We start from the raw sequence: 16164 nt of genomic DNA, 5'->3' as shown, positions 1-16164 counted from the left end.
TAGTGATTACAATGAATACGGTGCTCACTGCATTTTTCTGATTTATGCTATTATCTCTCCCAAGGCAATGTACTTTTGTGAAGATAAATAGTAAACATAACCTTTATATCAACGGTCTAGAATTGCTATCAATCCAGTGGCCTATCACATAAGCGTGTATTCTAGCAATATTTCTGTAAGTATTCTGGAGGGCAGGCGCTCCTTAGATCGAAAGCTTATACAGTTACACTCTTGTTGTAGTGCTCTTTTCCCAAAGCGGAGGCTAATAAAGGTACACATGTGTGTATGTAATCATGCCTCAATTCATGGCCAACCCTCAATTTCTCATTACAGGGTCAGACTGACATTCTGTGAAAAACATCAGAGCTTTGATACTGCTTCTGCAAAGTCTGGAAGATGTACACGTAAAGTGTGCGACGTTTCTCCATTACCAGCTGAGCCATCAAGTACTCTTGAAAACTACCACCAATTCAAAAGAATCCGAGCCATGTCTGCAGACACGTTTTCTCTCTGGAGAATGGTTAATGGAGAAGATTACCCTAGTTTTGTACCTGAAAAGCTCAATATGAGTCTTTTACACAGCTCGTTTATAGCGTTAAAACAGGCAATTTCAGCCCCCGAAACCCTCAAAGTAGTCAGAGAGACACATGCATATTTGAAGATATCTTTCAGCTCTTATAGGCGCCTGCCAGTCCACCATTTTCTGCAACGTGCCACTTCGTTGACGAATCAGGTCTTGCGCAAGGACTGGTCTCTCGAAAGGTGTGTTCCAAGGGGCAGAATGACACCGAAAGCGTACTACGAGCTTCTTTCTGCAGTGGCAGCAGCTATTGAAAAGCTAGAGCGTGCTTCCGTCATGGCAGTTCAGACCGTTCGGCGGGCAGCGCATGTTCTCCGTCACTGCACAGACGTCAGGCTGATGATCGTCTTTTTACCACTGGGTGCACGCCTTCACACATTGATACAGGGTATTCTCAAGCACATGGACGCATATAGTGCAGCCTTGTTAGGAATACGGCGCAAAAAGCCTCTTGAGTACCTTTCTTTAAGACGCCTCCGCGACGAGCCCCTATTTCTAGAGTCACAGGGAATGGGTTCGCTATTTGCAATGGCTTGTAGATTCCGTCAAGCGCTCCACAGACAAGAGCCTGAATCAAATAAATATACCGCAGACTAATGCGATGTCCTCGCTGTCATCTGGACACATTAGAATTGCAGGGCGACGGGACCATATACTTGTGCAGGCGCTGCAAATATATCCAAGACAACGAGAGCGCACAGTTCGTGACTCCTGAGCAATTTACAGAGACACTGAAGAACAAGTGGATAACCACGCAAACAGTGAAACCACGTCGTTCTATAAAGAAGCACACGCGCAGAAAAGTGCAGCTTGATGATGAAGGGCTCAAAGAACTGAGATTGTCATATAATAAGTACTCTCGAAGACTCCGACAATTTTCTCTGCCTAGCAAGACTCTATCAGCTATTTGGAAGCGTGCTTGCTCGTCAGTCCTAGGGATATATCAACATTTCCGGACCGTCATTGCTGAAGACCCTGGCACCTTCTCTAGTATTCATGCCAACTTTGTAGCAAATGCGATTTTAGAGTGTCAAGCCAATGGTCTAGAGCCAAACATCTCATCATCCAGCATCTTAACTTTGTTATCTCGTCCTAAGGCAATGGCTATTGCAACCTATGTCCTTGCAGCTGAGCTAGCGGGAGAACTTGTGATGCCTTCATGTATCACTTTGTACCTGGAAAGTAGGGACACGGCCCAAAAGCCTCCGTCTCTCCTACTTGTTTCCAGGTGCTACCGAATTCTCCCCATTCTCATCCTTTCTCCAATGACACGGGCACGATTGCTCTTTGATGTTAGGACAGCATTTACCCAGATTGCATCACTATGTTTGGTTTTCCAAGGCTACAAGTTGGACCATCCTTTAATTACTCCATGGATTGAGTTATCTACACGCCTATCCACCCTTTATCCAATACCTCTCTGCGGCTTCCATGCCTTTATGCCTATACCAGCAGCGTCTTCTAACAGCAGCATATCAAGGAATCTTCTGTCTCCCTGTCGATATGTCTGCATTCTTTTGCTACTAGCATACCTTTCTCTCATGCTAGCTCGTTCTCAGGATGATTTCTGGAAATATTCAAGTCCAAGCTTGCTCCCGTCGAACTTGACTGTTCGTTATCATAACTCTTTCATGTGGTCAACTGAAACAACTAAGTTCTTCAAAGCCATAGGCCTCAATTTCTTAGTATATAAACCCTTCAACTCGTTTTCACTGGAAGAGTTTATTGGATCGAGTGGTACTCAGTCAAGGGCTATAGATGAGAACTCAGCTGAACTACCTTTGGTAGATGACGTCGCCTGCATGCTTGCTACGATTTGTGAGCTTAGCGTTGAAAGGTTTGTAAAGAGTTCACTCGACGTGGCTTGTGCCCTACCATCGCGTACAAATCCCAAAATGGATCAATCAAAGCTAGGATAGGTTCTGCGACGCAGCTTCTCAAGCTCGCGCATAAGGAATTGTAGCTCCTCCTCTTGGGCCTTGCTAAGTTCCTTCATCTTACGCAGCGCTGCAATTCTGCGGAACTTTTTATCGGCTTCTGCTTTAGAATCTATTTCTGCTTCATTTAGCTCAGCTTCTGGTATCGCCTGTCGACGCTGAATGTTCTTTGCACGTAGTTCATTTATGCGCGCCTCTATCGCGATATTTTGCTGTTCAATGGCCTGTATCTCTAAAGGCACCGCATTGATCTTGTTCTCCAGTTGGTTATTGGCAAGAATGTTTGCTTTTCGAGTGTGTTCTAGCTTTCGTTGGACTGTGCTGACTTCTCTACTGCGTTTTTCTGTTGTAGATGAACTTTCGCGCAAGACATCATGCATTTCCTTACTAACGCGGATGAGCTGATAGTCTTTTGTTTGTGCGATTGCATCCTTACGCTGCCACTCTATGAGGTTGATTCTATACTGTACAATTTTCGTTTGCTGTCTGAAGCGAGCCAGGTTCATCAGCACCGTGCTGCGGCGCTCGCCCAAGATCCGTATACGATCATTCAACTCATCTATGTAGCTGCTTCCGAGGATAACAAAGGAGGAGTTATCCTGGAGCAAAACGCCTTCGTCCTCGTTGTCCATTTCAACAGTATTTGTCTTTTCAGGATCCCAATCTGCATCCAGTTCGATGTTGGTATAATCCTCGTCGAACTTGTTTATTGTCCTGTTGAGGAATCTAGTCTGCGTCTTCTCAATGTCTATTCCCACTCTAATTCCACCAAAGACAAGGGGCTTTTTGTCAACTGCAAAGTCCCAGGCACGAGATGACTCCACTTGGCCTTCAGATACAAGAACAAGGAGCGGCAGGTTGATGAATTCTGCATTAAGCTGTCGAGATAGTGCCAAAGTGTCGCTGTGATGGCGTTCTAGTTTCCCAGCAAAGAATGATCCCTCCGTCTTTAGTTTTCCGACGTGAGTTTGGACATCTTGAAGGAGTTTTGTTGTTTCATAGATCTGAAGCTCTAGAGCAAGTTTTGTGCATCGTATTACATCAAAAATCTTCAGCTCTTGATTGTTTGAAGGTACCTGGGAAAGTAGTTGGGTTATATTTGGAAGGCCATGAAGAGGAACGATCTTATGTATGAGAGACACTATGACGGGGTTTTCTGGCGCCGGAAGCGACATTAAGTTGGCTATCTCAGCAGGGGTGTCATTGGAATCAAAGTATAAAGCCTCTGCCAGAGCCACTTCGAAAGTTAGGTCTCGAAAATCGCCCTCCTCGTAGTGAGCAACAATACTGTGTGTCTGCGCCAGCCATTTTATGGCCTCTTCTTCTGACTCTATTAGCAATGCCTGTTTTTGCTGAGAGGCAGCAACCGCTTGTGGATCTGCAATGTTCATAACGCTAGTGTTGATGTTCTGTATCATGTCAAATGAAATATTGCCGCTCTGGGACGACGTGGATCCAGGGGCCACTCCGCTTATGGCGGCACTCACACCGCTAGTGCTGAACGTACTGCTTGCTAGAGTTCCAGTCAGACTGTGTTGCTTTGCCGGGGTGGTGTTAAGCAAGTCCCGAACAGCCGAATCTAAATCAGGTTTTGTGGTGAAATACTGCCGAAGAGCATTCCTAGTGATCTTTGGATTACTTTTCTGCTTAAGGTATTTAAGGAAGTGAGGATCCTGTAATTCGCGTTTAATTCCCAGGTTATAGAATTTTTCAGCAGATCTAAGAATTACTAATCGCTGCTGGAGCCTATTAAGGATTGATGAAGCCACCAACTCTGCGTTATTTAGCGCGACTGTCTCGGAAGATAGATATCGTTCATAGCGGGTAAGATCACTGGTGGTTCCAAGGGTCTTAGCCCTATCTAAAAGCCGCAAGTTCAAAGATCCTATGGCAAGCTGGATAGCTTGTAGCTTTAGTTCTGCATTGAAGCGTATTGCACGTAATATATGTAGCCTATCATTGTCAAATTGCATGCTCAATTTCTCCGCTTGCTCACGGAGACTACCACATGATGCTTCGAGCTGCCGCTTCTCCTTCAGACGTTTATCTACAAGCTCCTTGATCTTGTTATTATAAATGTCAAGCTCTTGCTCCTGCTCTTTTGTTAGTTTCATCCCAGGGATTTTGTCCAAACCGAAGACAGTTGGAATGGGAATGTCTCGCACAGTAACGCGATTTGCTGCATCAATAGCTCCGCGCATCATATCGTAGAGGGCTCGCTTATATGAATACCAAAGTCTCAGGACCTCCTTGTTAGTTACATTATTCTTTGTCTTCTCTTGCTCTTTAATCCTACGGATCAGCGTCTTCAAATGGTCAATTTTGAAAAGACCTTCATCTGTTAACGTGAGGATTGCCGCATTGACCGCAGAGTTGTTTGTCAAATTTGCAAACTTAAGACTGAACCCTAACAAGTTTGCTGACACTAGCTGTGCCTGCTGAATGTCAGCCGCACTTACTCCAGTCTTGCTTATTTCAGAAAGGCCGGTGCCGTTGATATATGCCAGAAAATCTACTATGGTTTGGAGTGTCTTTTCCATTGTGCACTGGTTAGCTAAGGTCCGCAAGCTATCCGTCAAAGTGTCAATGTAACTCTTCCTGTCTCCACTCTGGTTGTGCTGTAAATACGGATTATATCCAAGCATGATGGCTAAGCTTTCGCAGGCTTCTATGCCAGCATCTCCGCCTCCTGGACTGTAGCCCGTTATGGTGTTGATGTCTAAAAGCTTTATATCAACGTTTTCAATTGCCAATTGCGCAATCACGTCTTCATTGGGTAAGCCGAGGATGGCTTGCTTTGCTGCCTTGCTTGCTGCGTCCTCGACACCTATTCCTTGACTCTGAAGATCTGCAAAAACTCTTTTGCGCTCTTGCTCAATAAGTCCCATCAGCACCGACTCCTTTGCTAGGTACACCAGTTCTTTGCTATTATCTTTGATCTGAGCTGCTATATCATGAATTCGCGACTGTAGTTTATACTTCTTATCGCGCTCTTCTGCAAGCTTTATGTTAAAGTCTTTCATCAAAAGCAGACCAATGGCCTGTAAGAGAAGAATCTGCTGCTTTGCACGAATTGAAAAAGCACACTCTGCTTCAGTAAAGAGGGCCCGTCGGAGCGATAAAGACTCATGACTTCCAATGACATCTGCTGTAGGAAGCTTTGGATAAACGAACCCCAAGGAGTCACCAGCGGCAACCTGAGCGAAAGGTATCTGCGGGGCTCTGTCAAATATAAGGGTAGAGAGCTGCAACATTGAATAAAGAGTTTGGGATCCAGGCAAATCCAGATGTGTCTGTGCGGCGTCTTGAGAATCCTTTGTCTGATCTTGGTCATCAGTATTGGAAAGGTGAACCTTATTGTCCTCTAGGAAAAAGGGGTCTTTTGGTTTATAGTGGTACACTCTGGGCGAATATTGAAGGGCAGCAGAAAAGTCTAGAAGTGTACCTGTTTCGTCATATGGCAGCTCCTTATTTGTCATGATACGTGTGAAAATAGATTTGTGTGGCTGAGGTAATGTTGATGACCCAAAGACAATTTGGTTAGGATTGTCCTTAAAACGGTGAGAATGATCATCGTTGTCTTTGCCTTGGGGTGCGCGCTGCAAAGTGACTTGCGGTGCATAAATACTGTACCGCTCAGAGACTATCTGCGCAGAGCGCAGTAAGCACACCTTCCTGGCCTTAGTCATAATGTTCCCTGAGATTTTTGGTATGGGGAAGGAGACCACGTGAATGCAAGGGTCTGCTAGGCCACATACGGCATAGCCTATCTCATCTGAAGATGCTTTGTGGATAAGCTGGTCTTCTAAAACGTGTAAATAGGACAGAGAGCGGAGAAGAGTGGCCTTCATGTACTGTTCTACTTTGACCATGTGCTTGAGGAGATAGCTCCTAACCAGTAGCGTAACTTCGTCTGATATCCTAAATGCATTCTCAGAAACTCGTGCGGTCGCACGTAACAGCTTGTTGACATCAACAATCGAAGACTCTGGATGATCTTGCTCGACTTCCAGAGAGTCCGCAGCAGTCTCTAACTCTTTCATAGATGCCTTAAAGCTCTTAATTGAATCGATTCTTGATAGAATGGAGCCAGCGATATCCCTACTCATAACCCGACTTTGAATGGCCGTAAGTGCAGGGATTTCGCTAGGAACAAGGTTTAGATCCTGCTTTACATGCAGAAGGCCCTCTAAGGAGCGAATATCTGAGCCATTATAAATGGCATCTAGATCGTGATCGGCTAATATCCGAGCATTGTCTGCTTCTAGCTCTCTACATGATTCCCTAAGTTTCTGTGTTTCCCCAATGAGACGGGCCAGCTTTTTCTGCTTTGATCTACTATTGAATCGAAGTGCACACACTTGGGCTGCAAACCGAAGTGAGACATCCTGGTAGGATGGTGCTACAACAAGCTCCATGCGGCTTTGCATTTGCTTGATTGCCACTTGAACAGTTTCAAGAGCTGAGTCAAGACGAAGCTCTCCCTGTTGCTCAAGAAGGTCTTTTGTAGAGCAGTTAAGCGTATCATAGTCTCGTACCCCAGACAAAATCTCATCGCATTCTAGGGTGATGACCATAGGATGGTGCGTATACAGTGGGGGTGCTAGGGAGGTCTGGTGCTTCCAAAGGCATCCATCTACGATACGCTCAGAGTCTGATACGGATACTAGCAGGTTTTCATAAAGCTTAGTTAGCGCTTGGTAGTCATTGGTTGTAAGAACAGCAGACCTAGCACGCTGCCTTTGCTCTATAGCAAGCTTCCAGCCAATATAGGCTTTAGATCCTGTACCGGAGATTGTCATGCTCTCCTGAGTGGTTTGCACCTGAAGGAACTGAGTAACCATCGAATCAAGAGCTGCAACATATTGCTTTGCAGATGTAACCAGGGCCTTGTCAACAGAGTGAAGAGTAACGCTGCCCACTGAAGTCCCAATAAGGAGTATACAGTAATGGTCAGATTGCTCAGAAAAGTAAGAGATTGTTGATCCATGCATATCAACGACGGATGTGTTGGTGCCTCGAAGAAGCGAATTACTGTGCAAGCTAGAAAATGTGGTCAGGGATGTACCAGACTCATTATCAATATAGTAATATGTTGTAGGAGTCATGCTGATGGGCATACCGTAGATGTGTGGGGTTGGTATGTACATATCGCTTTGTGTTGGAAGAATGACAGTAGATGATTGAGCTGTATTCGGTCCAGACATGTCGTTCAAGTCACGTGCCTGATTGATCACTCGCTTCAAAAACGCAGTGGTGACTTGGCAAAGCTGCATAACCAGAGTGAGGCCCGTCATATCTGTGACGGCAAGAAGACCACCATCGTGCAGTACAGATAGAGTCGTTATCGGACCGCGCATTTGGCATATCCCACTAAACCCTGAAGACCCTGGAAGCCCGACCAAGGGCGTGTCTTGGACATATTGAGATATGCGTGACATCATGGTTTGATCGATCTCATGCTTGCTGATATAGCAGAACACCCGCCCATCTTCTAGACCTACATAAACAAGGTCACTGAGCGAACATGGTGGCGGAATACACATGGGGTCTACTGCAATACACTTCACAGCATATCCTGTGCGAATAATGTACGGCTTCATGGCAGAATAGGGAAGAATCAAATTATCTGTGACAACTTTCGTGTACCTTGCATATGCATTCTCCAGGTCGCGTTCAGAATTAGAATTCAGAGCATCGTCGTAATCATTTTGTAAAACGATAGCATTCAGCTCCGAACGCAGTGAAGAAATATTTAGTTGAGGATAATTAAGTCGCAAAATATCGCCGGTCGAGAAAGAAATGTAGATGCAATCATTAGTTAAAACAAGGTCTGTTGTGTTGTTGAACAATAAAGGAATGAAGTCATCGATGAATGGATTGTAGGTTGGCCTCAGGTTGTTACAAAATGTATGCAGAACCTGGCGTAGCGCAGCGTTGTCCTCGTCGTCGGCATCACCAGCATGGGAGTTTTGGCTCAGAACATCTGAGCTCATGCTATGCTTACGTACGGGAACAGTGTACATCTGTGACGTCTCGTAAAGAGTCATAAAATACTGTGACACCTTATGCGTGTCTTTTGTTATATCTTGGCTTTCAATAGAAGGTGTCATAGCAGGCGACGGTAAGATAGGGTTCAGCACATCGACCTCCTTCATGACACTCGTTTCAGTAAATAGTAGATCTGCTCCATAGTCGCTTTGTTCTGGAAGGCACTTCTGAGTTGTCACGTCGTGAAGTTCGGTTATGCGGCGTAACAGAGAAGAAATCGATGGTCCGTCTATGATGAAATTAGTGAACCTTTCTACTATGTATGATTGAAAGTTTAACGATGCGTGGGAATATCCAAAAGTGACACTCTCTTGTAACGGTTTGTCTCCACTAAAGGCTTGTTCTGGCTGGGAGACAAATTGCGGGGTCAGGTGTGGTTGAGTCTTAAGCTGCATAAAGCCGTAAAGAGCAAATTCGTACTGTGGGCCACCAAGAAGATATAGATTATCAGCGCTGTCTAGTGCAGTAATGTATGATGAAGACGGAGAGGCTGCCAAGTGCACAATCGGCAAATCTGACGCCTTGACACGGAATATCAGATTAATAATCATCCTGTGGCTCAAAGGGAGAGAATCAAGATTCGAAAAGCCGGATGAGAAGACGCGAATATAGCCACTTACATGGCCAGTAATCACAAACTTTGACTCTTGGAGAGATATCATGGAACATATAGGGTCCGGAACTGTCCAGGTGTTGTCCATGATGCTCATGGGGATTCTGCAACTGAAGTAGTGAGTATACACACGGTGCTGCTCATCGGCAAATAACATGTACAGGCGCCCGCAGTCCAGCGTCCCAATGTATGCACAGTGTATTGATCTGCCTGTCTTAGGCGAACTGCTCTGCAAAGTATTTTGGCTCTTTTGAAGTACTTCAGCTTTTTGAGGAGTCAGAGCCGACATGGGAAAACTTAGAAAGGCAACGGAATTTCTTACGGTGTTGCATGCAAATGGAGACGGAGATATCGGCTTACAAACGGTAACAAGTGGAACATAGTCAGAAACACTGATAAAAGGATTCGACGAACAACTGGGTTCCTTCAAGTCTGCTTTTAATGCCGTTGGTTTAATAGATCTGTGCGATCCATTATCGGTCTTTGCACAACGCTTATTTCTATGATCAATAAGTACGCCACTATTGTATTTGGACAAGGCATAAATAATCAACCGATATGCATTGTGGGAAAGAATGCCTCGATTGACCTCCAAGTTAGCCATTATTTTTATATTAATTAGCGACCTGAAGTGGGTAGCCCTCAAGTTCTCACCCCTATATGCTAATGATGAAATAATGGTGCACAAGAGTGCCGGCTTACTGGGAAGCATTATACTGTGATAATGCGCGTCAAGCTGCTGAGCGGTATCACCATCATCCTTAGGGTCTTGATCAATAGCGGGTTGCTGGTTCACAAGAGGCTTATTAGATGCGGGGCTGGAATTGTCTAAAAGAGCGTGTGCAGGCAGGTATGCAAACACTTCAGAAAAGAGACAGAGACACACGATGTTATGGAAAGAGTTTCCCTTCTGATAGTAGGTTGATCTATCAGTTAATTGTACCATTGTCATGTACCTAACAGGCCCGAGGGAGGCATAGGTATAGGTGCAAATTGGTGCCACAGGGTCACTAATGTTCAACGGAGTCGTCTCAGCGGACAAGGGTAGGCTGAACCACTTGACTGTAGAATCCCCAAACCCGCAGAGAATGAGTACGTAAGATTTATAGTTCTGCGTTTCTTCATTCAGTAGCTCTCCATCTGGATGCACAGTGATATTAGAACCAGATTCTGGAGGAGGTGCAAAATCGTAATTGGGAGGGTATGAGCCCATGGCTTGAGTATCCGCCTTCAAATATACAGATGACGAAATAGACATGAGACGTCTATCTCCAAGATACCAGGTATTGAGGGGAAGATTTGGAATCGTCTTATACTTGGAAAGATAGCGGTTACTAATGCCATCGCCAAGACCCAACAGACTATCCGGGGCTGATACCCAAGTCTTCATGTCAAAGGCCGGGTCGTTTGTTCCGTAGTCGGTGATCAGAAACGCAGTCTTCGGTGGGGGAGGAAAGATAAATGAGCCTGCTGCTACGGCTTTCCTATTCTCAGATGAGTAAATATACTTAAAATCAGGGACCGCCACAGCCAGTATTCCCATGTTTCTGCAAACAATTAAGCAAACTGATTGCTTAGGGATCCAAACGTGAGATCCAGTGAAGTGGAAGACCTTCCTGATATCTATCAAGTTAAAGTTATGAACTTTTATAAGATTTGTGAGAGTTGCTAAGGGATCAGTGGTTCTAAGGCCGTTAGGAAAAAGAAAGTAGTCTTCAAGTTCATCTGCCTCGTCATCTAACACCTTGTCTATAGAATAAAAATGTGAGGAGAGTGTAGTACTGATAGAAATGGCACCAAAGTCCGTTGGATTGGTTGACGCGTTATTGTCAAGACTACAGTAAGTAGAGACGAGAGGAAGTAGCTCAAGGGGATCGTGGTGCAGCCGGTCGCTGGTATCTACTGATTGAGAATAAACGTTCTGCAAGAGTGTGCTTACCTCGTCTTCAGAGTGAACTGACCAATCTCCGTCAGGTGAAGAAAGCTTCTGGGAGGTTTTCTTTCCCATAGGAAGACCTGAACCCCCGTATTGTTGCGAAACAATATACTGTCCTGCTGACAATGACTCCGCTTGCTGATCAGATAGTGAAAAATCTGCGAAGTCATCGGTGCCTCTGATAGTCTGCGGATCAATAGAATGTATGTAGTTGTTAGAAATGAACTCTGTGGCAGTTAAGGCTCTCTTGGAGGAACGGAGGTTTAGCCCTACTTGACGCGCAACGAGGTAACAGAACTGTGCAGTGAAATGAAACGTGACAAGTAGAGAGATCCTATGCGATATGCACATTAGAGCATGGCCCTCTGGACAAAAGGACAAACCAATCCAAGAAGATGGTCGAGGGGAGCTTAGCGACCCAGGCCGCGCCACCTCATCTGTAGAAAATGATAGCAAGGCCCGGTTTCCAGAGAGATCGAGCTGCGCAGAGATTAATGCCGTGTTCATGTGGTTTAATCGCATCACGTAAAGAACCTCTCTCGGAAGTGCTGTGATGAATGCAAGAACCTGGCTATCAGGACTAATAGCCATGCGAGAGATGTAGGTGACGTCAGAAGGTAGCTGATAGGTATGGATCAAGGTTTTCGTCTCCAGAGCTATCACGTCAATGCTTGACGTGGCTAATTTTGTGTACGCCAGAAAGAGATACTGTGCGCCTTCTGTGACGGCTAGGGCGTCAATCTTTCCAGCGCCATTGGTATAAAACGGAATAGTTGATCCGTCCTCATTTAAAACATAGACCGTTGCTCCCTTTGCGTAAAACGTTCGATCATAGCAATGAAAGAGCTCCTCGCCAGTATACATCTGGCTTAAAAGACTCTCGGAGGTCATCCTTGATTCTGCTTTTTGTTTCTCTTTATCAAAATTTGGCAGATTTCACATCAAATGTCTGCTGGCTTTATCTAATGTATAGACACTTCTTTGGTATCTATTTTCAGACGGCTATATCTTGTCGATGGTAATAGACATATGAAAGTTTTAACAGAGTTGATTAGCAGATCTTCAGTGCTACATAGCACACGAAGGCTATGTTCTTTTTCGCCTTCTGCCTCCTGTATGACTTTACTCTGATTCTTTACCATACGGCGCAAGCAGACCACTGGACAGGGTGTCACACCGCCACGTAGACTCAATACAATGAATCTAGCGTTTGATGGGGCACTGATGCGCCTTTCCTCTACAAAGGAGCCACCAGCGGCGGAAGCCGGCCAAAGCAGCAACAACGAGAAAGCCGGCCGCTGCCCCCTGCGATCGCTGCCCTCTTCCTGACCAGCTCCTTGGCTGGAACGCAGACGCCCTTCTGAGGACTGCGTCGATCTCACACATGCACACCCCCTGGTTCGATGAGGCCCTGGCGCCGCACCCTTCTGCACACGTCCGCTGGTCTACTTGGACGTTGTGGCCCGAAGTGACACACGAGAGGCACCTACCCGACTCATCGCAGGCAGCACACAACGGCATGCCAGAGGAACACTCGACTGCGGACACACACCCGGATCTATCCAGCGCCGGCAGGAAGCCCCGCTCGCACCAGCACCTCCGCACGCCGCCGGACACCTCTCCCACCACCTTGTCCCCGGTGCACTCCTCCAGGCACGACTGCCCGTCCAGGCTCACGAAAAGCTCCTCCGCGCACTCTGTGCAGAAGGATGTATGCCCGCAGGTCTTGCACCCCGGAGTGGCGCAGGGCAGGCACGCGTCTCCGTATGCGTAGTACCCGTCCACACAGGCGCCGGGGTCGACGCAGCTCCCGGTGGCGGCACCCGAGGCCTTCTTCAGGAGCTTGTCAGAGGGGCACCTGGTGCAGCGGCCGGGGCCAGGGGCAGTGCACCCCAGACATGTCGGGTCGCACTCCAGCAGCTTTCCATCGGGCGATATCCCGTACCCCTCCTTGGTCTTCTCACACTTTCCGTTTGACTGCTTACCACAGATAGTGCTTCCCGGATAGTGCTCCGTTGTGTAGCAGCCCGTTCATCAGGAAGGCCGCTTCAGAGCAGGCAGGGCAACCTAGGAGTGCACACCCGGCCCGGCGCTTGTCACAAACGACCACTCACAGCGGCAAACGGAGGTGCAGGCCTGCTTAGAATGCGCGGAGAGTTTACTCACTCAGGCGTACTCGTCGCCGAAGTCCTCCTCCTCCTCGAACTCCTCGCCCTCGTCGACGCCGGCCTCCTGGTACTGCTGGTACTCGGAGACGAGGTCGTTCATGTTCGACTCGGCCTCTGTGAACTCCATCTCGTCCATCCCCTCGCCCGTGTACCAGTGGAGGAAGGCCTTGCGGCGGAACATCGCCGTGAACTGCTCGCCGACGCGCTTGAAGAGCTCCTGGATGCACGTGGAGTTTCCGATGAAGGTCGCGGCCATCTTGAGCCCGCGCGGCGGGATGTCGCAGACGCTGACCTTCATGTTGTTCGGGATCCACTCGACGAAGTACGAGGAGTTCTTGTTCTGGATGTTGAGCATCTGCTCGTCGACCTCCTTCGTGGACATGCGCCCGCGGAACATGGCGGCGGCGGTCAGGTAGCGGCCGTGGCGCGGGTCGGACGCGGCCATCATGTTCTTGTTGTCGAACATCTGGGAGACGAGCTCGGGGACCGTGAGGGCGCGGTAGATCTGGGAGCCGCGGCTCGTCAGGGGCGCGAAGCCGACGAGGAAGAAGTGGAGGCGCGGGAACGGGATCAGGTTGACCGCGAGCTTGCGGAGGTCGGCGTTGAGCTGGCCGGGGAAGCGGAGGCAGCTCGTGCAGCCGGACATGACGAGCGAGACGAGGTGGTTGAGGTCTCCGTAGGTGGGGCACGTGAGCTTGAGCGTGCGGAAGCAGATGTCGTAGAGGGCCTCGTTGTCGATGCAGAAGACCTCGTCGGCGTGCTCGACGAGCTGGTGGACCGAGAGGGTCGCGTTGTACGGCTCAACGACCGTGTCCGAGACCTTCGGGGACGGGACGACGGAGAACGTGCACATCATGCGGTCGGGGTACTCCTCGCGGATCTTCGCGATGAGGAGCGTGCCCATCCCGGCGCCCGTGCCGCCCCCCAGGGAGTGGCAGATCTGGAAGCCCTGGAGGCAGTCGCACGCCTCGGACTCCTTGCGGACGACGTCGAGGACGGCGTCGACGAGCTCGGCGCCCTCCGTGTAGTGGCCCTTCGCCCAGTTGTTCCCGGCGCCGGACTGGCCGAAGACGAAGTTGTCGGGGCGGAAGATCTGCCCGAAGGGGCCTGCGCGGACAGAGTCCATCGTGCCCGGCTCGAGGTCCACGAGGATGGCGCGGGGGACGTACCTGCCGCCCGCCGCCTCGTTGAAGTAGACGTTGATCCTCTCGATCTGGAGCTCCGAGTCCCCGCGGTACTCGCCGCTCGGGTCGACGCCGTGCTCGTCGGAGATGACCTCCCAGAACTTCGCGCCGATCTGGTTGCCGCACTGGCCTGCCTGGATGTGGACAATCTCACGCATTTTTAAATCGGCGCCGGCGGAATCTGGATTTGGCGGCGGCCAAGTTCAGATTGCAATTTAAATGGCAATCATATAATCATTTCAACCATCAGTCTGGCGCTCTGAGCGGTGATTGTCACTATCTGTGCCTGCTGCAGTGCCATTAGGAAGGTGATGAAGTCACTGATCAGCGTTGTATGATCATCTGACCGTATCCAATGGGTTTTGAAGTAGTTTTCTGCTGCTTGTTGGAAGAGGGTGTTGACAGCAATAGACCCTGCCCTCACTGTCTTGAGAATGCTCCAGGTTGCTTCACAGATGGTGTCATTGTATGAGCCAATCAAGCCGTCAAGTTGGATATTTGGGTTGTTATGCTGTCCTACGAGGAACAAGGAACTGTTCTCCGTTGTATAGACAGCATCCCAAAGAGACAGGGGGAACAGGTGTCCGATTATCCCTCCGTATACTGTGTTAAAAATCGTGTGCGCGTGCTGCGTGCGGCGTTTTGCAGGCCAACTTTCTATAGTTAGGAGGTCGTCGCTTAGCAACGCTACCTCTTTTTTGAGCATACTGTTGTACTCTGAGACCCAGCGGGGCGTGTCCCTAGGGTCTGATTGCACCGACCCTTTCTCTAAAATGTCACATATACACTTTGATAGAATAGCCATTTGGGCTGTATCCATTTCCCGCTCTGTTGCCAAGGTTATTGCCCGAGAGTGGGGCCACTGGTCAAGGCGGCCCTTCAACATGTTAATTAGAAACAAGCAAAATGTACTCAGCTCTCCTTGGAAGGGGATGTGCTGTATCATGACTTGGTATATTAGAAGACACGTGTTTAGAATCTTGCACAGATGATTAGCTACCTTAGTCTGCACTGCTCCAGTCTGTGTAAGGGCTCGGTAGATCATCTCAGGCAGCATTATAAGTTCTGACCCGTCGAGACTATTCATATAGTTGACACTGTCTTTACTTGGGAGAACTCCTTCTACGAGCAGCTCTCCAAGGATACTATCGCAGAGGTCCATGCCAATATGTAGTGGACAGCATTGTATGCTCTGGGGCACTAAAAGCGTTATCTGGCCGACGGCCCGGGCCATAGTTTTCTTGAACATGTAAATGAAGACAGTGGGAAGTGCGGTTGTTAATATGATAAGAAGGATGCGCGAAGCCTCGTTGGCCCTTATATGGGATAGGAAACACCGCATGACTCGAAGCGCACCATCGTCATTTCCCCGTAGCGGAAAGAGGTCGTTTCCATCGACGATCAAAGCAATGTCCGTCCTATCCCAAGGAACGTTTTGTATTATGTCAGACCCTAGAGAGCTCACTATGTGCGTGTCTGGAGAAGAAACCTGAATAAGATCCATAATCTCGTCTAGCAGAAGATGTGATGACGCCACAGCTTCCCCGGATGGAATAACAATAAACTGGAGTCTAGTTCCTCCTTCTCTTCCGCGAATTATATAATCGCCCACTGCCTCAAGGGACCTGCGAATCTGCTCTCTGAGCAAGCCTGAGAGTCTGCGACACAGCACCCACGGAATAAACGGCATTCAAA

The 16164-nt window shown here is 48.2% G+C and overlaps 5 protein-coding genes across 5 annotated transcripts; 2 read left to right on the top strand and 3 right to left on the bottom strand.

Annotated features, from left to right (window-relative positions):
- Positions 1–277: 277 nt before the first annotated feature.
- GL50803_0026955 (uncharacterized protein) lies at positions 278–1177 on the top strand (the record flags this gene model as incomplete). Its single annotated transcript, XM_038046002.1, has 1 exon — positions 278–1177. One exon carries the CDS (start codon positions 278–280, stop codon positions 1175–1177), a length of 900 nt encoding a protein of 299 aa, XP_037902334.1.
- On the top strand, positions 1177–2499 carry GL50803_00114651 (uncharacterized protein; the record flags this gene model as incomplete). Its single annotated transcript, XM_038045674.1, has 1 exon — positions 1177–2499. The coding sequence occupies one exon, from the start codon at positions 1177–1179 to the stop codon at positions 2497–2499; it is 1323 nt and encodes a 440-aa protein (XP_037902333.1).
- Positions 2481–12008, bottom strand: GL50803_0016768 (uncharacterized protein; the record flags this gene model as incomplete). The annotated part of the gene is made up of 1 exon (XM_001707319.1): positions 2481–12008. The coding sequence occupies one exon, from the start codon at positions 12006–12008 to the stop codon at positions 2481–2483; it is 9528 nt and encodes a 3175-aa protein (XP_001707371.1).
- A 1275-nt stretch (positions 12009–13283) lies between these two features.
- Positions 13284–14627, bottom strand: GL50803_00136021 (Beta-tubulin 2; the record flags this gene model as incomplete). The annotated part of the gene is made up of 1 exon (XM_001707320.1): positions 13284–14627. One exon carries the CDS (start codon positions 14625–14627, stop codon positions 13284–13286), a length of 1344 nt encoding a protein of 447 aa, XP_001707372.1.
- Positions 14628–14695: 68 nt separating this feature from the next.
- On the bottom strand, positions 14696–16159 carry GL50803_0095233 (uncharacterized protein; the record flags this gene model as incomplete). Its single annotated transcript, XM_001707321.1, has 1 exon — positions 14696–16159. One exon carries the CDS (start codon positions 16157–16159, stop codon positions 14696–14698), a length of 1464 nt encoding a protein of 487 aa, XP_001707373.1.
- Between the last annotated feature and the right edge of the window lie 5 nt (positions 16160–16164).

The sequence above is a fragment of the Giardia intestinalis genome, chromosome 5 (assembly GCF_000002435.2).
Source record: "Giardia intestinalis strain WB C6 chromosome 5, whole genome shotgun sequence".
NCBI classification, from domain to species: domain Eukaryota; phylum Fornicata; order Diplomonadida; family Hexamitidae; genus Giardia; species Giardia duodenalis.
This window is presented reverse-complemented; position numbering and strand designations above follow the sequence as displayed.